Consider the following 25,794-nt stretch of genomic DNA (forward strand, 5'->3'; position numbering starts at 1 on the left):
GATTTTTACATTTTCCCCCTTAAAGGTTTTAATATCCAACTGTGCACCTCAAATTAGATTTTCCCAGGTGAAATTTATGTATTTGTTCTTTTCATAACCTAATGGTTTAAAACAGAACAATAAAATAAAAAGCCTGGAGACGAGATGGGGTGTGCAGAGTCAATACAGCTTAGAAAATATAATTTCAATGGATTATGGTCCAATTATGTTCCCTGACTAAAGGTACTGAGGGTGACATGAAGGGTACTGCCCAAGTTCTGAGAGTATATATTTTCAAGCTTTAGTCACTGGATATCAAATTATCCTTTTCTGACCAAAGGTTGTTGCTCCTAATTTATTATAGGTTGCTGCTCTTATTGTATTATTGCACTTTTTGTTTCTTTCCCCATAGTTGCATTTGCACCCAACAAAGTAGGCCTGTTATATTTAAAGGGTATTCTCATGATGGCTTGTTTTGCTGGTGGTGGTCCTCATGTTGACTCCAAATGCAAATGCCAAAAGTGTAAATTCATGTTGCAGTGACAATGGCTGACCAGAAAACAACAGTGCAAATTGTCCTAGAATGTTTTGCTCTAAAAGCTCTGAGGACTTTTGTTTTCTAAGGACTGTAATGGCTACAGATTCTGCACTTTAACTCCAGAGTCATTCTTACATTTCAAATCCATTGTGCTGGAGTTCAGAGAGAAATAGTGAACCTGTCCATTTGCTTACAGACAGCAAAATATACTAAAGCCTAATTCACACTGAACAGTTGTAGAGCCAAGTAAGGCCAGAGCAAGAGTGAATGAAAAACACCAATAAATTGAAGTGTGGGATCAAAATGCCACAGCTAATCACCACCTTTCACTCAATTCTTCATTTGTAACTCAAGAGTTCTTAAAATAATTTTTTCATGTTGTCTGCTGAGTTGGTCATCACTGTCCAGGAAGGGTTCTGCTTCCCCACTCCTCTCCTGTGACCAAGGAACTTTTCCATATATTTCCAGATATGTCAGTGCCACAGTTAATCACCACTTTTGCCTCAACTGTTTCTGTGTAACACAAGACTCTGTTAGGGCGGCACGGTGGCGTGGTGGGTAGCGCTGTCGCCTCACAGCAAGGAGGGCCTGGGTTCGATTCCCCGACCGGGTGACCGGGGTCCTCTCTGTGTGGAGTTTGCATGTTCTCCCCGTGTCTGCGTGGGTTTCCTCCGGGTTCTCCGGTTTCCTCCCACAGTCCTAAGACATGCAGTCAGGTCGATTGGACATGCTAAATTGCCCGTGTGTGAATGTCTGTCTGTCTGTCTGTCTGTCTGCCCTGCGATGGACTGGCGACCTGTCCGCCCAAAGACTGCTGGGATAGGCTCCAGCACCCCCCCGCGACCCTGACGGAGAAGCGGATTAGAAAATGGATGGATGGATGGACAAGACTCTGTTGAGTTCTTCAAATCACCTATGCTTGTTGTCCGCTGGGTTGGTCACCACTCCCCAGATCTGATTCTGCTTCCCCACTGGCTCCTCTCCTATGACCAGAGAACTGATCCAGAGATTTGGGTGAAGCATTTTGGCTCCTCAAACATAAGCAACTGGCCAAGTCTGCACGGAACGATGGCGTGAAGAGACCATAGATGACTGGATCACAGCACGTATTGAGGTTTCCGAAAACAAAGAAGACATGGTGGACATATTCAGGGATCACCTGCAGCATCTGAGGCTGGAACCAGTACCAGATTCCAAGCAGGTAATATGGTGTCCAGCAAATCACAAAGGAGGCGACAATGATGATGGTCATTTTCAGGGTCTTCATACGAGCTTTTGGGATCATATCTCTTCCACTGCGTCTCAAACAAGGCTCTCCTGCTGAGGAGGCATATAATACAGTAATTATACCTTAGAACAGGTCAATGACATGATCATATCATGAGAAAGAGTGTCACTTACCCTTGTCCTTGCTTCTGTTCATCTGGCGGTTGATCTCAACCAGGATATGTGAGTAGCAGAAGCTCATGACGAGCAGAGGGAACACATACAGGGTGATAAATTGGAACATGTTGTAGGCAGTCTCCTGCCAGTGCTGCTGGAAGCTTCCATGTGTGGCACACTGGATGAAGTCCACTCCCTCTGCCTTGATTGCCCGGAAAATGAATAACTGTCACACAGAGAGAAAAATGAGAACAAAGGGTGATCAAAGGTGAAAGAGAAGGAAGAACATTATGTGCGATGCCATGTTAGCTATTTCATTTTCTTGTCAGCACCACTTACAGTCATGTAGTTGAAGCTCCACAAATTAGTTGAAGCTGGTGTCTGAGATATTTTGAAGGTCCAGCAGTGATGGCAGTTTGATTGAGCTTATGTATCAGGCTGAAGTTTTTCATTAATTCAACAATATGTACAGTGAGCATAAAACGTAGTTCTAGTTAATGTTTCTATAGGTGACATGCTGGAATGTTTCACTTGTTTATGATTTGTCTCCATGAATTAGTAACCTGGAAAAGAATTTTTCACAAAAAGATATTCATGCAAAATTTCTAGGGGATCCTTGGTCACTTTATGCATAGGTTAACTGAAAGGACAATAACTGAATCTTCGATGGTCGTCTTATTATTTTGTTTAAATTTGAGATAACATGTTCTGTTTAACAAAGGCTACCAATTAATACTGAAGGAGAACTACTTTTGTATTCAGTCTGTAAGTCAGCTAAGTGAGGTTTTGATGATCAGGTTTTGATAATCTACTGGCCAACCCCACTCTCATGTGCTTGATCCACTTACTAAAGGCCATTAGGGGCATTTGAACATTAGTGTCAATGTAACAGTGGTAGTAGCAGTATAGTAATAGTAGCTGGTGTAGCATAGAAGTTAACATAACTCACCTTCATGTGGCAAACTGAGGTTTGATTCTCGGACTGGGCAACCACAAGATATTGTACGAAGAGTCTTTGGGCAAAACTCCTAACATTATGCTTGGCTACCTCTGGAACCCTAATTAAATTGTAAAGCACTTTGGATAAGAGCTCCTACCAAATGCTGTAGATGTGCTGGAACTCTCTATAGTCATAGACAGGGTTGGGAATGTAATGGGAGTATTAAGAATACCTATTTAGAATATAGAAATTAACTATTTGAATTCAGCTCAAGTTACATTTTGTAAAGGCAGTATTCAGAATACAGTTTCTTATATTTTCACCTTTTAGCCATTAAATGTTAAAAATATATGCCATCCATAAAGAAACTGCACTAATGCTTGTTTAAAATGAACTATTTTAAAAGAGATATAAGTATAGCAAACACACTGAATAAACAACTTCTGAACAATCACCAAAGCTCCAGCTAAAGCTAAAGTAGACTGATAAATCAGTGTGATGAGGCAATTATTAAACTCAGCGTTACTAAACTTTTGAGGGATGATTGTACTGAACGCTCTCCTCAGTAGTGGACATGCTCATGAATGATAAGCTTAGCATTGGCATCCTACTGGACTTCTGCTATGTGTTTTTTTGTTTTATGTTACACACTGAACTTAACTGGAAATCACATAGCTACTAAGTTTTAAGTCAAATTTGCAAGATTTTGTTATTGAGACATTGTTTTTTTAAATGAGACAAGAGGAGGTCTTGCTAGGGGAATTGTGAGGAGTAGACAAGTGAGGAGAGCACAAAAAAATAGCTGAGAAATCTGGAGCTTTATTCAGAGGATGAAACATTAATTGAAGATTTACATGAAGTAATCTGCCGAACATTAATTAACTTTTGAACAACGTGAATGTATTAAAAATGATAACATTTTCAATATGCTTTATGAGCTTTTATTCAAAATGTATTCTGAATATGTTACTTTTTAATCTATTGTATATTGAACATATGACTGAATATGTTTAGCACAGTGTATTCAGCTTTCAGCCAACACTACTTTTTCAAAATATTTTGCCCAGATCTAGGGGTAGATTTAGCAGACAGACAACACCCATAGGCTTCAGATGCAAATGTGACATTTAGAATCAACTCTAGACCATTTCTTACTTGTGAATGAATTAATGCTGCAAAAATAAACAAGTGGCGAAGAACCAGCTACACAGCCAGAAAAAACATCCAGTTTCATTTGGTGCTGTAAAATGAGAGAACTATGTTTAAAAATGACTCTAAAACTGCGATTTAACATAATAATAACATAATAAATAGACCTGCATGCATCTGAATTAAGCTATTGGTTTGCACTTTTTCTTTATATCCATTGCTTTAATTCAGATCCAATGTGTTCATTACTATAAAGGTATGGTCATGACTGTATATGTGGCATTTGTATCTGAAGTCTGTTGCTGTTGTGTGTTAACATTAGCACCAAAACAATTTCAATACAGGTAATGCAGCCCATGTGGGAAAAAACAGAATAAATTAGTCACAATGTGACATAACTGGCTGGTGCATCATTAAGAACACGAAAGTGCTGTTGAGCTTTAAATAATAAATATATTAAAATACAGTGGGTTGCAAAAGTATTCATACCCCTTGAACTTTTCCATATTTTGTCACATTACAACCACAAACATAAATATATTTCACTGGAATTTAATGTGAAAGACCAACACAAAGTGGTATACAATTGTGAAGTGGAAAGAAAATTATACATGAATCAAAACATTTTTTACAAATAAAAAACTAATAAGTGCGACGTGCAAAAGTATTCAGCCCCCTTTTCCCTGAGTGCAACCAATTGCATTCAGAAGTTGCCTGATGACTGCTAATGACTCAAAAGGGTCCACCTGTGTGTAATCTAATCTCAGTACAAATATAGCTGCTCCGTGACGGCCTCAGATGTTGGTTAAGAGAATATTGGGGAGCAAACAGCATCATGAAGTCCAAAGAACACACCAGACAGGTTAGGAATATGGTTTTGGAGAAGTTTAAAGCAGGCTTAGGTTATAAAAAGATTTCCCAAGCTTTGAACATCTCACGGAGCACTGTTCAATCCATCATCCGGAAATGGAAAGAGTATGGCACCACAGTAAACCTGCCAAGACAAGGCCGTCCACCTAAACTTACAGGCCGAACAAGGAGATCACTGATCAGAGAGGCAGCCAAGAGGCCCATGGTGACTCTGGATGAAATGCAGAGAGCCACAGCTCAGGTGGGGGAAACTGTCCACAGGACAACAATTAGTCGTGCACTACACAAATGTGGTCTTTATGGAAGAGTGGCAAGGAGAAAGCCATTGTTAAAAGAAAACCATAAGAAGTCCCGTTTGCAGTTTGCCAGAAGCCATGTTGAGGACACAGCAAACATGTGGAAGAAGGTGCTTTGGTCAGACGAGACCAAAATAGAACTTTTTGGCCACAATGCAAAACGCTATGCGTGGCGGAGAAATAACACTGCACATCACTCTGAAAACACCATCCCCACTGTCAAATATGGTGGTGGCAGCATCATGCTCTGGGGGTGCTTCTCTTCAGCAGGGACCGGGAAGTTGGTCAAAGTTGATGGGAAGATGGATGGAGCCAAATACAGGGCAATCTTGGAAGAAAACCTGTTGGAGTCAGCAAAAGATTTGAGACTGGGCGGAGGTTCACCTTCCAGCAGGACAACGACCCTAAACATAAAGCCAGAGCTACAATGGAGTGGTTTAAAAAAAAGAATATTCATGTGTTAGAATGGCCCAGTCAGAGTCCAGACCTAAACCCAATTGAGAATTTGTGGCAAGATCTCAAAACTGCTGTTCACAAACGCTCTCCATCCAATCTGACTGAGCTTGAGCTGTTTTGCAAGGAGGAATGGGCAAGAATTTCAGTCACTAGATGTGCAAAGCTGGTGGAGACATACCCTAAAAGACTTGCAGCTGTAATTGCAGCAAAAGGTGGCTCCACAAAGTATTGACTCAGGGGGGCTGAATACTTTTGCACGTCGCACTTATTAGTTTTTTATTTGTAAAAAATGTTTTGATTCATGTATAATTTTCTTTCCACTTCACAATTGTATACCACTTTGTGTTGGTCTTTCACATTAAATTCCAGTGAAATATATTTATGTTTGTGGTTGTAATGTGACAAAATATGGAAAAGTTCAAGGGGTATGAATACTTTTGCAACCCACTGTATTTAACAGATAAAATTCTGTCAAAATAGTACATTTTCCTTAAAGGTAACAGACAATTCCATCACATAAATGTCTGTTAAAGTACAATGTGCATTCTGTTCCTTTACTTCATATATGCACTATTCTGTAATTTTACAGTTTTATCTGTAAAAAAAACACAAAAAAGGAAAAATTTCTTCATACTCCAACAGAACCCAACCAATACACTGACTGATAAAATCAGATATTATTGATGACATGCAGACTTGGCAATATTAACAAAAATATCATTGATGTGCCAGTAGTTAGGGATCTTTTGGGCAGTGGCTTCACCAGGATTCCCAGGAACTCCATCGCGGTGAACAAAACAAAAATTCATGGTAAATGTATCCAAACTTACGTTCTAGCATGGGGATAATATACTGTAACACAAAAAGCATTATCAAAAAAAAAGCGATGAAAAATAAGAAATAAGAAGTAACAAAAAGAAACTGAAACCTCACTGTCACGATTGGCCCCTCCCAGTCCTGTCCATGTGCGTTTTTGTTTTGGTTTTGTAACTCCACCCCTGATTGTTTTCACCTGTCCCTCGTTTTCTCTGTGTACTTAAGCCCTGTGTTTGCCCCTTGTGTTTGCCAGTCTTTGTTTTTTGTATTGGTTTGGCTGGACGCTGTTTGGACTGTCTTTGTGGTTTGGTTTAGTTGTCTCCTGTGTCTGTCCACCCAACTGTCTTGACAATGACCCTGGATTTGCCCCTTATAAATCTAAGCGTATGCGTCTCACCTTCAGTGGTATAATACAGTAGATGATAATATGTACAAAATTTATATTCATTACAAATGAAAGATAAATGATTCTTCATAATTAACTGTATTTCTTTTTATTATTTCAGCATTTACTCCTTTATATCTGCCATGTTTTATAAAGCATTGTACTTCTTTAACAGGAAATATTCAAAATGAACCTTACCTAACTTAGCTAGTTGGCGTTCAACTTTTTTCATGTCTAGTTTATGGGCAAAACATTGACATGCTGCACATGCTGACATAGATTAAAGTAAACGTTACTGTGAAATGTCACAGGAAAATAATCTAAAAAAAAAAATATTAAAAATATTGCTAACATTATGCCAACTTGTTTGCTAATGTAAAAGCTATTTTAATTATTCTAATTTCAGTTCATGTTCAATACTGTAGTCACACATTTTTACTATTATACCTAACCCTGTCATATAGTTAACAATTTTATTAACAGCACATTTGAACTTGTCACCATGGTGAAAAAATAGCCAGGTGCTTTGTTTCATGATTAAAGTGCAGTTTTCTCTTTTAATCTCATTTGACTACCCAGCATGTAATGAGTGCTCAGAAAAATGGAAAAGTTACAAATGTAGAAATGAAACTACAGTTTAAATTTCATGGTTGAATAACAAGTTAAATGTAAAAAATTGTTACAATATGGCACCACAGAAGACCACAGTGGTGAACGATTGATCTACAGTATCAATAGTGACGTTTTTAACACTTCTTTGTCTATGATGTATTTATAGACATGTCTAATACTACCATGAAGAGAAGAAAACACTAGCGTGGCCTAGAGTATAACACAATATGTAAACCACTGTTAAGCCTCAAGAACAAAAAGGTTATAATTCAGTTTTATGATTTCTGGTCCAGAGACTTTGGAGACAGGTGACCTAAAGATGAACATGTACTATAGTGAAAAAGAAGATAAAAGTGGGGGGAAAAAATCATTTAAAGCTGCCCCTGATGGTTATGTATCACTGCCAGGGGATCTAACTTTGACGTGTACAGAAGCATTTTCGCAGCTGCCAACCACATACCTCCAGTTGCAATTCTAAGTAGATAAGCCAAGCCAACTTCAGAGGCTGGATTGAATCCCTAACATGTTAAATTAACCAATAACATAGTTAGGAAGTGACAGTATAATTGATCAATTTCCATTGCGTGGCTCCAGTTTAGTGAGAAAAAATGTCACTGTAGGCCTGAAGTTCTAGATATGTCACTGACTGTAAACACAAGCAAAAGTCTAAGCAGGTTATAGCTGTTAGAAATGGAAAGCAGTGGTGGCAGCTGTATGCTGGAATTCTTAAGTAGAGTAGATCATCGTAGAGGTGTTTTTGATCAAATATTTACATTTATGGTCCAAGATGTAGGCTTACCTCTAGCAGCCAAAGATAGGAATAGCAATTCCTGGATGCAGGTTACGATTCAGCAGTACTCTCTGTGCGGATACACACACAAACACACACCTTCTACGTTCCCCCAACTGTGTCAAATGATTGTTCGAGAGAAATGCATTTTCTCTTGATGGACATCATTTCCCCATGTGATATATCATATCTCATATCTTAATATCTGCGGATATTTTCCTGTATGCTCATAAATCAGCAGCACAGTGTGACAGAGGAACGCTCAGCAATCTGTTCAGCTGCTTGAAAGAGTCAATTGTAGTGAGCCCGTAGTCAATGGTGTGTGTGCAATGATGTGTGCGCACACACATGTGTAAGAGAGAGAGAAATTGAGTGGGGTGGAAGGTGTATCGATCGTACAGCTCACCACCCACCCTCCACCCCTGAACAGAGCTTAATCTCTCTTTCTTTTCCTCTGTGACTGACTGACTCACCCTGTCATTTCCAAGCCTTCACTTTCCATAGCAACTTATTCTTCTCTCTGAATTTCAAGGTCTGGGTCACGTTCTTAGGTTGCTTCAAATGACCTCACCTGCATTAAGGAAATAAATGTGCACAGAGCCACTTCTTTATCAGCAGAGATGACTGTAGGACCAAAGAGACAAAGCCAAGTGAATAGCTATAATTCTATAGCTATAAAGAATAAGCTGCTGGTCACTGTAGCCTAGACAGGTCCTGAAATCAGCGGTGCATTCAAGGAGCACTGATGTGGAACATGTCTACTCTTTTCAAAGCTACAGCTAATTAGGTGACAGAATCCTGCTGTGTAATGCCTTTTAAATGCCCTTTCCCTATGCTCCTCTTCATAGGAAAGAAAGAGGAAAGTAGAAAAGCAGAAATGTCATCTTTATTTATTTCTATAGTAAAAAAACACACTGTTTTTTTTCCAGACATTTGAGTCTTTCAATATTCTGTGATTTTGGAAATAATATGAATGGCATGTCTCTGTACACTACAAAAGCAACACATTTAATTTACTCCCATAAGGCATATCAGCTTCCTCTGAGCACACAAACACACATACACACATGTTCTTGCCAGGGGCAAAGCTGTGGGGTGGCCTGGGGGCCTAGACCTCTGCACTTAAAAGTCAGACTGCTCCAGATTTTTGACTGCTCAAGAAAGTCTCCTGATGCCAATGAAATTAATATAAAATGAAATTAATCTTGCACGTTCATAATACCAAACGAACCAAAAAGTGCTGACTTCTTGCATACTCAAACTCAAAACTCTCAAAAAATAAAGTGGAGTTTATTTAGGATGTGCAGGCTTTACCAAGCATGGCTGCTTACTAATGAGTCTTACTTTGTTATTTAGATATTGATGATAAACGATAAAAATACTTGATGATAAAAACACTTGATATAGCTTATACATCTCAGAATATAATGATGTGTTGTCCTTTTTTTATAGCTAAAACAACAATTTCCCAAGATGTTAATCTATTACCTAATTTGTCTAAGGGTAGATGCATTTGCTTTTGGGTACCTAGCTAAAAGATACAAGGGCTACAATACTGCTGTAATAAGAAAATATTTATTCTGCTTGATAAGTTATGATAAACCATTTACATGTCAATAATTCACGGATACTTTTTGACTTTTTGTTAAACACCTTATTATCATTTTTTCTTCCATTTTTTATCAAATTCTATGAAGACAGAGTGTTATTCTGACCTGTGGGGAGGCAAGGACCAGGCTGAGCGTCCATGCAGTCAGTAGCATCCTCCTGTTCCTGCGGCCTGCATCTAGTGCATCCAGCGGGTGCAGGATGGCATGGTGCCGGTCCAGACTGACCACCACCAGGATGAATGCAGCTGAGTGCATGGCAAAGAGCTTCAGGAAGCACAGCAGCTTGCACATGACATTCCCTGCGTACCACTGCACCGTCACGTTCCACACAGCATCCAGCGGCATCACCACAAAGGTCATGACCAGGTCAGCGGAAGCAAGGCTGCCGATTAGGGGACGCAGGTGGGAAGCCAAGCGTCGACCACGCCCCCTCGTTACACTGAGCAACACTGACAGGTTACTGACTGCTGCAAACACAAACAGCACCAGGGTAGCCACCACACGGAATCGAGCAGCAGTGGTGAAGGTCGGGGTCTCCCAGTACGAGGGCAGGGAGGCATTCAGCAGAGAAGAGTTGTCCAAGAGGCTTGTGGGGCTGGCCAGCAGGAGGGTCACATTTCCTGACATCCTGGACCTAAAGAATATGTATTGTTGCTGTCAGATGTTTTACTTTTGTACACTACTTAAAATGTCTATTTACAATATATAAATATTTCAGGACACAATGAATCAGAATTAGAATAGAATTAGTCAAAAATTAGGAGTAATAAGATCTCATAACATAAATGCACATTAAAGCTTAAGACTTAAAAGCTTAAAGCTTAAAACTTCATTTATTTAATTTGTAGTCAAAATGGGCAGTTATTTGTTCCTTAATGTCCTTTCAGTTTTTCAAAGAAATCTTCAGGGATGTTCAGCCTTAGAAGTTGGCTGTATTTTCTGATTCTCATGATGCAAGTAATCTCAAACTTTTAATGATGTTGAGGTCTGGACTCTGGGGTGGTCAGTCCATTGTTCTGAGACCACCCACAGCTTCTTTGTTTGATTTGCAGATGTTCTTTTTGTCTATTTCTTTTTTCTCAGTAAGGGCTTCTTGACAGCTGCATATCCTTTCAGACTCATAGTGTTGAGTTATCTTCTCACAGTGGAAGGATGGACAGAAATAACTTTGGATTTTTTTTCAGGTCTGAAGCAAGAGTGGAACTTGATTTTCTCCTCTCTCTCTCTCATAGATGGAATTTTAAGGTCAGCTTTGGTAGTCTACCAGGTCTTGTACAGTTGTTTGTACAAGACCCAATTTTCTCTAAATCTTTAATGTTGAAAACACATGGATTATTTCATATCAAATCTCCTCAGAAATATCTCCTGAAAAATGAACAATTAATTTTCCCTGGAAGTGAAATAAATAGAAGTGGTCAGTTTCTGACCACAGAGTTGATTATTTTAGACCTGTCTCAACCTTGCAGTCACAATGACTTGTGTAAAATCCCAAGCAACACTGCCTGATACAATCAAACCAGTGCAACACTACCTACTGAGACAGTGTCAGTGCTATAGTTCACCACCTGAACAAAATCTGGTTAATAATAATTCAATGGTCAGAAACTACTCATGTTCTCTGGGCCAGAGCAGTAAAGGACAAACCAGACTGTTATTAGCATAACAGCAAGTGCCAAAGCCACAGCCTGTCATGTTAGGTTTGTGTATTAGTGCCAATAGCATGGCATCTGTGAAAGCACCATTAACACTGAAACATATATACACATTTTGGAACAATAAATGCTGCCTTCTAGATAACATCTTCTTCAGGAAAGTCCATGTTTATTTCATGCTTAAGCCACATTCTGCATGTGTTACAACATTAATGTGTGGAGTGCAGGTGCTAGTCTGGCCTTTCTGTACTTCAGACTTGTCTTCCATTTAATAAATGGCACATTATGAAGCACAGAATAAGACAGTGAAGGACAAGTGTGGTCCTGCACCTGGAGACTTGCACAACAGCAAAAAATCCAGCTTTCAAATCTGGACAATTGGTGTATTTGGTCTTCAAACAACATAAAATCTTGTGCTGTTTTTAATAAAGATCAAAAAGATGTGTGTTTTGTTTTATTACCATTTTACGTACTGCCCACTTTTTCTGGAACTGAGGTTTGCATTAATGTATCAGTACAAATCAGTGACATTCAGTGAAGTAAAAAATCACACAATTCTATTCATAGATTCATAGCTCCAGTGCAAAACATCAGACACTAAATATGTCATGGGGATAAGGGGAATTTGTGTATATTTTACTTTCCCTGAACATTTCCTTTGTGACAAATATCCTTTATATGTCTGAGAAATGAAAGACATGATGAAATGAAGCTGTGAAAAGCAGGGAACTAGACATTAGCACAGTCATCTTGAAATCCTGGCTCATCTTTTGAAGAACTACTTCAGTTTCACAATATTCCCTCTGTCTTATTTTATAATATTCCCTTTCCCTGCTCTATGCACCGCAATACTCTATAGATTTATGGTGTCTGTTCACAGTCTCATTTTCTGCAGCTCCCTTGCCAGGGGCATGTTCACTCTGTACCTCCTCAGCAGAAGATGAAGACCTTGGCTAAAATGGCAGTGAAAGCCACAGCAGAACAGTATGTCTGTGAAATTTCAGGATTCTAAATATAAACCTGCAATGACATCAGCTGTGAACTGCAGGAACTGTGCCTGTGATTATTCTTTGATTTAGAAGGCTAAAAAAAAACAGTGATGAGATTATTTGTCACCTTCACTATGGCGCTCAGGATTTATGCATGTGGATCTCTCTCTTTTTTCTCTCATGTTATATATATTGATGACAAATTAACTGCACAGGGGTCCCATTGCTGAACTGTAGGAAAACATGACTCAGATTCTTTCAATTAGTGTTTGATTGGTGGGTTTACAACAGGCATAACTAGCAGTGCAGATTCCATAAGACATGTAAGTGCAATTCGCATCATATGGCATATGAATATATGAGCTGTTGGCATTGTCAGGGGTAGGAGACCAATATATCACCTTGAGGTAAATGGTCTCAGCTGTGGAGGAAAAGTTTACTGTCATCACCTGTTACACAGTATTGCAAACAAGTCAGAGACCACCGCATTTATTTAATATCCTGTCAAAACAGCTGAGCGCAAGTTCTTCATTTTTCAAGAGATATTTTTGAAGAGATCATATAATAATAAAATCTACTTGCATAAAGGAGAAAGTCAAAGGAAAAGAAGTTAAAAACAGGAGCTTCAAAAACTGTAGTTACAACAAAACAAATATGAAAAAATACATACACTTTAACATGGGACTCTAAACAACTGTACAAGACCTCGTAGATCACCTAAACTGTTGTTGTTAGATAAACAGTATGTAAAACTTAAATTCATCACTGAAGGTCAGCATTTACATGACCCGGATTTTATTCTAACTGGCTATTATGACTTCTCTGGTCAGCTCAAACCAGCAGCAGAGGATTTTTACTTTCTGGACCTGAATTACCTAGCTCTATGAGCACTGCCCTTTAGCAAAGTGTTAACAAAAAATCCAGAAGTGTTACTGTCAGTCCTTCCGCTGTGAGAAGACAACTTAGTGCTGTGGGTTTGAAAAAATGTGTAGCTGTCAAGAAGCTGTAGTAAGTATTGGGACACACCTCTTAATCACTGAATTCCGGTGTTTTATTCAGTCTCTTTACCACAGATGTATAAAATCAAGCCACCTAGCCATGCAGTCTGCCTGTACAAACATTTGTGAAAGAATGGGTTGTTCTAAAAAGCTCAGTGAATTCAAGCATGGTACTGTAATAGGATGCCACTGTTGCAACATGTCATTTCACAAAATGTCTTCCTTCCTAGATATTCCACAATCAACTGTGAGTGATATTATTGAAAAGTGGAAGGGTTTAGGAAACACAGCAACTCAGCCATGAAGTGGCAGACTGCGGGGTCACTGAGTGCTGAGGTGCGTAATGCATAAAAGTCACCAATGCTCTGCTTCATGGCATGCCTCACATCACCAAGCACAACACTAAGCTTCAGATGGAATGGTGGAAAACACCCCTTCACTTGGTTCTGGAGCAGTGGAAACATATTCTGTGGAGTGACAAATCATACTTCTGTATCTGGCAGTCTGGTGGATGAGTCTGGGTTTGGCAAAAGCCAGGAGGATGTTACTTGCTTGACTGCATTGTGCCTATTGAAAAGTTTGGTGGAGGAGGGATAATACTATGGGGCAGATTTTTAAGGGGTTGAGCTAGATTCCTTAGCTTCAATGAAGGGACATCTTAATTCTTCAGCATTTCAAGACATTTTGGGCAATTCTATGCTTCCAAATTTGTGGTAACAGTTTGGGGAAGACCCTTTTCTGTTCCAGCATGACTGTGTCCCAGTGCACAAAGCAAGGTCCATAGATGCATGGCTGGGTGAGTTCGGTGTGGAAGAACTTGACTGGCCCACACAGAGCCCTGACCTCAACCCCAGTGAACACTTTTGAGATTGTGAGCCCTCTCATCTGACATCAGTGTCTGACCTTACAAATGCCGTTTTGGATAAATGGGCAAAAACATTCCCACAGACACACTCCAAAGTCATGTAGAAAGCTTCCCAGAAGAGTGGAAGCTGTAATAGCTGGAAAGGGGGGGACCACATTAATGCCTACAGATTTAGAATGGGATGACACAAAAGCTCCTGTAGGTGTAATGTGTAGGAGTCCCTGTAACATCAGCTAACCTCTGTCCACATAATTTTGTGTTTCACAGCCTACAACTCTTTGTCATCTGAGATGCAGCTGTGAAGCAGTCTGAACAAATTATTCCATCTGAACACACCCTGACAATTTCCCTGATCAAACAGCGTCTCTAAACTTTACTTCTGGATTTTTTTTTGTTTGTTTTGTGGTTTCAGCTTGCTGAGCTCAACACATCCACAGAGGTTGCTTTCTTTATCATGTTTCTATGAGACTGATAAAGTCTGTATGAGAATACAGGACCAGACATTAACCTTATAGTGTTCCAACACTCACTATAATGTATTAGTTAGCAAATTTCTTTGGCTTGTTTAGACTGTGTTTATCAGTGTCTTGGATGATTCATTTTGTCTATCAATGTGTTCTTGGAAACAGAATCATCCCATTTAAAATTAGCAGCCTAATAGATGCGTTTCATTTCTCTGCTTCTGCAGATGCAGGACTATGCTGGTGGATTTGACTGACTGCATGGCAGAAGCAGAATATATCAGTACATGCTTTCAGAGAAGGCTGTGTCAGGGTAAGTTTTGAGCAGTGACAGTTCCAGCAGTCATTTACAGCTGCTGTCATCTCATGGCTCTGCTACATTATCTCTATCACCATCAGACTTTTCCATGTGCACTGAAAAAGGCACTCACAGTATACTGTGCACAGACACTGTACAGCAGCTGCTGCTGTTCCTGCTGCTACTGATGTGCGTCAGCTGAAAAAGTAATAAGATTAGAGGTTAGAGTAAAAGCATTAGTGGACACCTCTCTGTTTTATGGTTGTAATATTTTGAGTATGCCAGGTGTGAAATATGCACACCTCATTTGTCTGGCAGCATAGAAGAAAAGGATGACTTTCTTTCCTTCTGTAATACATTTTTTCCATCTTGTCAAAACTTTGAAATAGACACCAACTGCCTTTTGCATTGTCTAGACAAATGAATGAACAGACATGGTCCAAGATGATTTGTTACATCAATTTACATTAATGTTAAAAACCTTTAATAGATAGATAGATAGATAGATAGATAGATAGATAGATAGATAGATAGATAGATAGATAGATAGATTGCAGTAACAGCCTTTACACTGTTGCAACATTGCTGTGAGGATTTGCTTGCACTCAGCCATTACTGAGATTAGGTATGGACATGATATATGGCTGATATCTGGCTGATATATGGCTTCCAATACCGCATTATCACTGCACCCACTCTTTCTCTCCCCTGTCTTTTTTTCTCTTTCTTTCCTCCTCCTTTGTCTTTTTTTCACCCTATTATGTTCAGTCGTACATCTCTCTTTGCTCCTGGTGACTCATTCCCATCATGAAGCTCATCTTGGAAACGTTGCATACCACCTCTGACTCCTCACTCTCCAGTTATCTCATTAAGGTTTCATACGGTAAATTAAAAGGTTAACACTGGGAAATCTGGAAATGTGTATTAAAACTGTTTTAGTAGTTTGTCTTTTGTCAGATGGTCCTGAAAATAAAAAGTGAAGAGTGAAGAACAAGAATGAGAAAGCAGAACATTTTTAATGGAGCCAAGCATTCAATAGAGATCCAAAATATACTAAAGTAGATGATTTAAGGTTCTGGCACTATAATGAAAATACTTTCTATGCCCTGTGGTTTTGGACTAATTTATAAATTGAGCCATAAGCCATCAAGACTGAAAATCGGTGGACCACCACCACAAGAAATCTTGCATATCAACACATCTGCTGCGAGATCATTTTTAGGTCTTTATGAAGCCCAAAGAGAACGTGTCTATAATGTTATGTTAGGGCATTTGACACTTCTTTTAAAAAAAAAACACAACGTAGTTCATGTAGAGGTCCTCATGATTTCATCACTTCTGTTCCTGACCTATTGATCACTGCTGCTCATGAGAAATCATTTGAGAGGTTATGATCAGCAAGCAGAAAATGTGTTAGAGGTTGTGAGAATTACTGTTATATCCGTTACAACTGTGTCCAAAAACTGTAAAAGTCATGACAAAAATATACATCTCTTTAGCCCACAGGTTTCCTACGTGCTAAATGTCCTTTGGGATCAATAAAGTATCTATCTATCTATCTATCTATCTATCTATCTATCTATCTATCTATCTATCTATCTATCTATCTATCTATCTATCTGTCTATCAATCTTAAATTGACACATTTGCCTAGAAGATGGTGCTGAAGCAGGTAAAAGTTGTGCTTTGTACAGCGAATGTATCATTTTCTTATTCCAGGATAAATATCTTCTGTCACATGTTTTAAACGCTGCCCTGAATCCACACAGTTTCATTCTACACACTGTGACTTATTTTCTTCAGCTGTGTTCCTTCAACACCACGAGTTTCCCAACGAAGGACGATTAAAGATGAGAAAACATAAGCTTTTCATCCAATCAGAGCTGCTCTGATCAGTCTGAAACATACCTCTGATGGTGTCCGCCGATGCTGATCGATCACAGAGATTAATCCACACAACTTCAAGCTCCTGCACTCATTTTCCTTTAACTATAAAGCTCCGGGGGAAAAGATGTTCTGATATGCTACTATAAGTATTTCTCCCTGAGATTACATGTTTAAAGTCCTGAAAATCCGGCTGAAGAGTGTGTCAGGAGGCTGGAGCTCGTCTCCATCGGGCTGCTGGTGCTGCTCGTGGTGTTTCCCCGCAGTCAGCGTTTCAGCGCCTGTGTTCCTCACGCTCAGTGTGGAGCTGTCCAAGTGCTGAACACGACCCACACCCTGCAGCACCACCGCGCTTTACCTCCACTCACTTTCTCTCCTGGCCCCTCTGAAAGCGCTCTCTCTCTATCTCTCTCTCTCTCTCTCTCTCTGTCTCTCTGTCTCTCTCTCTTCTCTCTCACTCTCTCTCTCTCTCTCCCTCTCTCTCCCTCTCTCTGACTGTAAATACATTACGATCCTGACATCCATGGCCTTTTACTCATCCTCCTCGTGGGTGAGCTGTAAACGCTGTAAACGCTGTAAAAGGCCGCACTCTTGGCTTAATATTTGAGCAGGTAGTATGAAAATGATTCAAGGTTCAATCTAAAGCAGACCGTCTCCTGCCGCACTGAACACTTCACTGTATGTACATATGAAGAGACTCCAGCTTGACTCTGTGGACTCGATACACATGGGTGATTCATATGACATGCATTTTATGTCCGTTATCTTCCCGAAATATTATGTTCCCCGGAAATAAGTTAATAAATAGATGATATCAAATCGTTCAACATTATTTATTCTATGTGAAACAATTCTCAGTGCATTCATATAAATTTTATTTTAGCTTCTTTCTGCCTCCAAAAGTTTAAAAATGTCAGGTGGAGCAACCATCCAACCATTTATCCTGATGAGGTCCACTGAGGTGATTTAGACGTATAAAGGCTAAATTGAAGTTTGGCAGAATTTTATGTTTGGAAACACATCTTCCAATGTGCTGGAGCCTATGCCAGCGGTCATCAGGCGGAAGGCAGGATACACACTGGACAGGTCGCCAGTCCATCGCAGGGCAGACAGACAGTCACTCACACCTAGGGGCAATTTACCACGTCCGGTTGGTCTGACTGCATGTCTTTGGACTGTGGGGGGAAACCGGAGAACCCAGAGGAAACACACGCGGACACGGGGAGAACATGCAAACTCCACACAGAGAGGACCCTGGTCACCCGGCCGGGGAATCGAACCCAGACCCTACTTGCTGTGAGGCGGCAGCGCTGCCCAGCAACTTTAAACGTGCTGAACTCACTGAAAAACATTTTACGAATGTCGAATGTCGAAAAATCGAAAGGCGCCACAATAAAAAAGGGACTTTTATTTTGACATACTTTTACGAAAGAGACTAGAAATAAACTCCACGCGCTGTCCGTGGTGCAAGGCCAATGGCAGTAACCCTTTGGCAAAAAAAGAATGGTTCAGTTTACCATGTTAGGTAGTGCAACCTGTTCAGTTTACCATGTTAGGTAGTACAACCTTAGAAACACAATGGAAGTAAGTATAAGCCCAGGTTTATTCAAAGGTTTCTATGGGTTTCTAAGTAGATGCCTGTTTAATTTGAAATTAGTCTGAAAAGTCAGGTGGCACAACCAGTCAAATGGTGCAACCAGCTGTAGTAGGCAATAAAAGCTTTGATAACAGTTACTGTTTATAAGATGTAAAATGCACTTAGCTATAAATGCAAATATATATGCATATATAAAATTGCACATTGTGTCCTTTTTAATGAGATTTTTTAAAATTGTCATTTTGAAAACCTCATCTGTCATATACATGCAGTTTGTCATTGCATACAGTACTGTGCGAAGGTTTTAGGCATTTAAGCAAATTTTACCTTTAACAATTTACCTCAGCAGTGAGTTTATCACAATTTACATTAGAATAAAGTCATATTCATAATTCAAATAAAAAAAAAAAAAACAATAAAAAGTAACTTGGGTCCATTTCTTGGGTCCATATTTTTCCTTGACACCTTCATAGCCGCCACAGAGACTCTATATATATATATATATATATAATCATTATTAATTAATATTCTATAGATTTTGTTTATTCAAATATTAACATTTTTCTCAGCAAATAAATACAAATAAATAGATGGATACTACACAAATAAATTGATTTTTTTTTACTTTCGCACAGTACTGTATATATGGAATATGGCACAATTATGTATCCCAATTAAAGGTATTGTAAATGTACCCTTGAGGCCCATCTTATTTTTCTAAGAAAGAAGTTTATCTTATCAGTTTTCTTCCCATTTAAGCAGTGCTGGGTGAAGTATACAAATCAAGTACTTAAGTAAAAGTAGAGATACCCAAGGTAAAATATTACTCCAGTAAAAGTAGAAGTCCTCCCTTTAGACCATCACTTGAGTAAAAGTACAAAAGTATTTGCCTTCAAATGTACTTAAGTATCAGAAGTAAAAGTACTAAAATATTAATTAACTTAAAACCACTTAGTTACAAATTTAAGCTGAATAAAAACTTGCTTTGAACTCAGGTTCACAAATGAGTTTTCCTTTACTATATTGCATCTGTTGGTCTCTATTCATAAATATAAACAGCCAAAACAAATTTACTATAAAATGAAATAGTGCTTGTATAAATCCAGAAAAAGCCGCATCAGCCACGACTGCATATGTGTACATATTTCTATATTGTGGTCTATTTATAAAAGTTAGGTTAGTTCATCATTTATGTTGAATAGACTCTCCCAAAATTTTATGCTGATGGACTGATGTTGAACTGTGTGCTTGCACTGGGTCGGTATGACCAACATGTCAAAACGCGCTCAAAACAAAGTGGCCACTGTGCCCTGATTGGTGTTCTTGCTTTGCGCTTCTTTCCTTTTGACATGTTATGTTTATACACACATATAATCCAGAAGGAACCATAGATTTCTCAAAATGTAGTGGAGTAAAAAGTAAGATATTTGAAATGTAGTGGAGTGAAAGTAAAAAGCCCCCAAAATGGAAATACTTAAGTAAAGTACAGATACATGAAAAAACTGCTTAAGTACAGTAATGAATTACATTTACTTAGTTACTGTCCACCACTGCATTTAAATAATAAACTGTTTTTAAATGTATATATTTGGAACAGGCAAAATATGATTAGAATATTTTACTGCGTGTAAGATCTGTGTGCTGGTTAATGGACAGCACTGGTTGTCAATGTGTTTTCAATCTAAAAAAAAACACTCTGACCAGACCACTTGAAAATTTAATGAAGTGAATAAATTATAAGACACACAAAATCATAGAGATACAGAGAGGTGGGGGAAAGAGAGAGAGAGAGAGAGATAGAGAGAGAGAGAGAGAGATAAAGAGAGATGGGGAGGGGGAAGGGGAAAAGAACGAAATTAGACAGTACAGACAGAACAGACAGAAAGGGGGGGAAGAGAGGGGGAGACAGATAAAGCATGAGAAATGAGTAACAGAGAAATAGGAGGATTAGTTTAATTTTCCTTAATTAAAGTCAAATTGATGTGGATGTTTTAATGAAGCATGTTTCATGTGCAGAGAACAGGCTAATGAGTGTGACCGTATTCTGCTCTGAAATGAAGAGAAAATGATGGGAATTACAAGGAGACGTCTCACGAAAAGATTGTTATCTACTATACTTACAGTTGGTGTTAAAGCTGTTGTTAACACCAGATCTGTTTATTGGATTATTGCATTTTGGTGAGTGTGTTTTATTATAAGTAGCCATGTAGGCATTCTGTATGCTCAGATGTTTTTTACCAAAGTAATTAAAATAGTTCATTCTCTAGGCTGCACAAAGTCTAGCCATTGTTTCTTTTTGTAGAATGTGTATTTTACAAAACACTGTGATGAAAACATCATGATTCCTTCCTTTTTCCACATTAAATAGGAGCCTCAGAACAGAACTTTGTTTATCATCTAAGTGAAATTAAATTCAGGCAGGTATAAACTACAGTCATTTGCTGGTGCTGTTCTGCCCTCTGCTGGTGGGTCAGTAATTTCCTCCTCTGAATCACTGATCCTCATACTGTCAGGGTCAAAGAATGCAACAACAGAACAATGCTTTAATACTGCAATACAGTGCTTTACTTCTGCTTTACTTTTCCAAGACTGTATGATATTTGTTTACTATTTCACTTTTGTTATAAAATTCAGTAACACTTTATTTGGATAGTCCATTTGAGATACTTTGCAGATACTCAGTTTACTTAAAAGTTACATTCAACTGAATATCTACTAAACTGACCATCATTTTCTTTAAGCTTCAACTGATGGTTTGTTAGCAATTTCAACCCCTGCAGATAATCTATAGGGGGCTATAATTGACTGTCCCAAGAAAGACCTAAAATTCACTTCCCAGGGTGCTTTGCAATTCGAGAGCATTTAAGGACATAAGCATTGAATCATCGCCACGAATAGGGAGAAGGACCCTAATAAGCTCACCTAAATGTAGGTAAACATACTTATCAAATGATTTTTATTTTTTAGTGATATATCTTATAAAGAAATGAAAGATTAACTTCCCTTTTAATGCAATTAAATATGTTTTACATCATATTTAAAAATAAATGAATCATGAATGATTCTTATGATAATTTTAATAATTATGGTGAAATCGTATAAAAATGTTAACATTAATAAAATGAGGAATAAAATAATATGCCTTATTATTCATTGATCACTTCAGTATTTAACCCGATTTTCCTGAAGTAGACTAAACACAGAAGCAATAGTGTGAATATGATCATTTCATAAATACAGAATTAAAAAGATTTTGTGTTTGAAATTTCAGTTACTATATTTTGATACAGTAAGTAGTAGGCTAAACGGTCAGATTACTATTGGTCACATGGCATCTGACTTTAGTTGCTAGCTAGAACTTTTCTCTGAGCTCACACAATTGAAACAGTGTTTCTTTGCAAGACCGCGCTTAAGATTTCGTGGTGGCTTTGACATTTATTCTTGGCAGTCGACACAAATTTCTATAACTAAAACAATTGAACTGCTCTTATTTAACAGTAACAGACACAGAAGATATTTGTTTACTTAATGAGGTGCTGAGTGTTTTTGGCTGTGGCTGGACTTATTAGTGGCTTTATACTAATAAGATCCAAATAGCAGAAGGAGGAAAAGGTTAAGCTCAGAGAGGAGGTGGCGTGATCCATGACAGAAGAGTGAAGAAGATCTGAAGACCATGTATAAACTGACATTGACACTCATAACTATCTTATGTAAACTGTGCCTTTTTAGATGTTGTCTCATCCTCTCACACACAGTCCCTGCCCATTCTGTGCACTTTGTTCAGCAGAGGCAGGTTTACTGTAATCCCGAAGATCACTCCCATTCAGCTGGTGGGAGATGTTTTTCTTATGAAGGTCCTAAATTCTTAAAGAGTGCTCCACAGGATTTCAGCAAGGTAAGCTTAATTCTAGCTTCAAATCCCTGAAAGTAACCATACTACCAGTGACTTGTAATAAGATTTTTAAAATAATAATAATATAATAAATAATAATAACAAATTAATAATATTATAACAATATTTTTATTGTATTTTTTTAAGTTTCTATTGTTTAATATTATTTTGGAGATTTTTATTATGGAGCTTGTATGTTATTAATAGTATTCGTATTTTATGAATCTTTTATAACAGTTATCTTCTGTGCTATTTTCTATGTCTTGTTATTATTATTGTTGTTGTTATTATTATTATTATTATTATTATCATTCATGCACTGTCTGATTGTTTATTATTGTGCATTATTTATTCTTGCTCAGCTTTGGTCCTAAGAATGACTCTATTTTCATCAGCACTGTCAGGAAAAGATACGTGTGGATTTTGTATGAGCTCATTGTTGTGTCATATCTTTTGTTGTGCCATGTCTTTTCTAAAGGCTGTGTGTTTTTGTTTGTGTAGGCGGCGCTGGATTCAGGAATCACCCCACCCTGTTCCCAACTATTTGGAACTGCTCCAGTTTTCTGTTTTGTACAGAAAATGTACTTCAATATTGTGGCCACCAGATGGGGAGACTGAACAGTTGCATTTTCCACAGTGATTTAATTGTAATTCTGGTGGAAAGTCTTGAGTGGCTCCATGCACTCCAAACAACTTCACCACTCCTACTCGCAGAGGGTTCTGAGATTTGATGAAGACACCATTTGAATTTCAGAGAAGGTTTCAGATAAAATCCTGGTCTTACTTTACTATCAGCTCTCTAAACCCTTCATAAGTCTGGATTTAACACAAATATCCAGGATTTGAAGATCTACTCCAGGAGCTTTTACTGAGCAGCCAAACATTAAAACCATAGATTCCAAGATCATCAGATCACTTGTTTGAAACCATTCCTGAAGAATCTGTTGGAGCTCAAATGAAATTTGTTACACCATTATGAGTGAATTGGTTTATTTAGTTATTTATTTATTGCTTTTCATTCTTTACAAACAATACAAAGGAGACAAATAATGTCTCTTTAAGTGACTGACTGTTGTTTTTGTATGTCTAGCATAGAGACCTCTTTCTTTTGGTGAGTTTGGAGCCATTTCCTTTAATTTTACAGTCGTCCAGGCTGACTGACCATAGACTGATCTTGACTTTGCTGTCACAATGCGATGACAATGCGCAACTGAACTATAGAACCTAAATGAGAGGCAGTGATCGTGTCCTAATCTGCACAGTCACTCTTGTCTTATGCGAACACCAAATGACATTCAAACTCCAAATGACATTTCAGCTGAGTAATTTGGATGACATTTATGTTACTCATTTGGACCAAAAAGCAGAGAAGAACACTTTTGCAAAGAATTGTGGGAGATTTTTGAGAGAGAGTTGGCTGAAATCTGTCAGAAATAAAGGTCATGTGCAGGTACAGTTTTTGTTCATCAAGGTACAAACAATGTAAATGTACATCCAAGGTATGCCAGTGGTTTAAAGTGACTCTAACATTCCTTTTTCCAGGTAAAAGTTTGTATTTGTACCTTTTCATAACCTAATGTTTTAAAACAGAACAATAAAATAAAAGCGTGGAGGCAAGATGGGATGTGTGGAGTCAGTACAACTCAAAAATCATTAGAGTTATTCGACAACATTTCTGCATAAATCATTTATTGGGATGTAAACAAAGTCATTTAGAGAGGTTTGGTGCTGCTTCATTGGTTCATTGTAGAGAAACTTTCTGATTTCTTTACACTGGTGGTGATAGGAACCAGGAGTCACAATGTCTTCAACACAAATATAGGCATTTAATTCATCATCCAAAACCACCATTGATTTTAAATGTAATGTTGATGATTGTAAAATAGTGGTAGATCTGAAAATTCTTTTACTTTAGGAACTATTTTACCTTACCAGTTCAATATACATCTCCACTATTAATAGATTTTATGAGATCTAGTCTATGCATGTACATCATTATAAATAGATTTTAAAACATATCGCTGTTGTCAGAAGAAAACCTCATATCTCAAAAACGATGACTTTAAAGAAGATGGAAAAAAACGCTACTTTTAATGTAAGTCAGGGGAACCAGACTTTTTTCATTTTGTCAAGTCATTTTGGGTCATTTCTTTTTGCTCATTCATCATGAAACTTACAATGTAAAGGGCAACAGGCACTTTCAAATTATGACAAAAACTGAAAAACCTCAAAAATGAAGATACAAGGCGACATGTTCCATGGCAAAACTTTCTCAAAATTTATAGCAATGTCTCAGGCACCAGGCTGTGTATTTATAACCATTTCATTCAACAACTTTTGTGTAATGTGGCTTTTAGAGGCATTAAACGCTTCAGATGTCTGGACCTTATCAACGCCACTGTGACTTCTTTGGCCACGACTATATTGATGTTATTGATGCTATATACATGTTATTCATCACTTGTCATAATCAAAAATCAAAACATTGTTTTTTCATTGAACAAACACACACACAGTCTAAGCTGCTTATCCTTCTGGTTCGCAGGGGGGGATTGGAGCCTATCCCAGTATTCACTGGGTGGAAAGCAGGAAACTAGTCCCAGTTGCCAGTCCACCACAGGACAGACACAGATATATACATTCGCAGCTAGGGGCAATTTAGCCAATGTCCAATTGGTCTGACTGCATGTCTTTGGACTGTGGGAGGAGTCCCACACAGACACAAGGAGAACATACTCCTCTTCACAGAAAGGACCCTGGTCACTCGGCCAGGAATCAAACACAGGAACTTCTTGGTGTGAGGCGCAGCACTACCCACGGTGCCACCCACAGTGAACCAACAAACATATTTACACTTTAAATACTATTATTATGAAAGTTTATACTTTCATAATAATAAGTCAAACACATGAATTCTCATGTATATACCTAAAAGTGGTTAGAGAAAAAGTTACATTTGGTTCCTCAAAAGAATCTTCCAGTGGACAGTTCGTTGATAAACCATTTTTTTAAACGAGATGCGTGAGTGTGAAGAACCTCTTAAAGTTTGAGGAACCAACATATAAAGGTTCTGATTAAAGGTTCTTTCTAGAACCACACATCCACATTTAGTTTTAGTCATGGTAAGGATTTAGTCATAGTGTTGCACCCACTAAATATGTAATATATTTATTAATATATATGTAATACAACCCCAATTCCAATGAAGTTGGGACGTTGTGTAAAACAGAAATAAAGACAGAAAACGATGATTTGCAAATCCTTTTCAACCTATATTCAATTGAATACACTACAAAGACAAGTTATTTAATGTTCAAACGGATAAACTTTATTG

The 25,794-nt window shown here is 38.2% G+C and overlaps 1 protein-coding gene across 2 annotated transcripts; it reads right to left on the reverse strand.

The window, feature by feature from the left end:
* Positions 1-1,310: 1,310 nt before the first annotated feature.
* Positions 1,311-17,191, reverse strand: LOC108424714 (gonadotropin-releasing hormone II receptor). 2 transcript variants are annotated; one of them, XM_037535547.1, is made up of 5 exons: positions 16,996-17,026; positions 15,221-15,285; positions 9,930-10,458; positions 1,919-2,126; positions 1,311-1,837 (listed from the first exon to the last, which is right to left on the reverse strand). In XM_037535547.1, the coding sequence occupies exons 3-5, from the start codon at positions 10,449-10,451 to the stop codon at positions 1,431-1,433; spliced, it is 1,137 nt and encodes a 378-aa protein (XP_037391444.1). In that variant the 5' UTR covers positions 10,452-10,458; positions 15,221-15,285; positions 16,996-17,026; the 3' UTR covers positions 1,311-1,430. The 2 variants fall into 2 exon arrangements, with proteins under 2 accessions (XP_037391444.1, XP_017548393.1); XM_017692904.2 differs by lacking the exon at positions 15,221-15,285 and having other exon boundaries at positions 16,996-17,191.
* Positions 17,192-25,794: the final 8,603 nt, after the last annotated feature.

The sequence above is a fragment of the Pygocentrus nattereri genome, chromosome 27 (assembly GCF_015220715.1).
Source record: "Pygocentrus nattereri isolate fPygNat1 chromosome 27, fPygNat1.pri, whole genome shotgun sequence".
NCBI lineage: Eukaryota > Metazoa > Chordata > Actinopteri > Characiformes > Serrasalmidae > Pygocentrus > Pygocentrus nattereri.

Coding starts and splice junctions, on each gene's coding strand:
- LOC108424714 (XM_017692904.2), bottom strand. CDS start 10,451: ATGTCAGGAAATGTGACCCTCCTGCTGGCCAGCCCCACAAGCCTCTTG. Junction 2,127..9,929: donor TGGTCCTTGCCTCCCCACAG/GTCAGAATAACA, acceptor TCTGTGTGACAG/TTATTCATTTTCCGGGCAAT. Junction 1,838..1,918: donor GAACAGAAGCAAGGACAAGG/GTAAGTGACACT, acceptor ATGCCTCCTCAG/CAGGAGAGCCTTGTTTGAGA.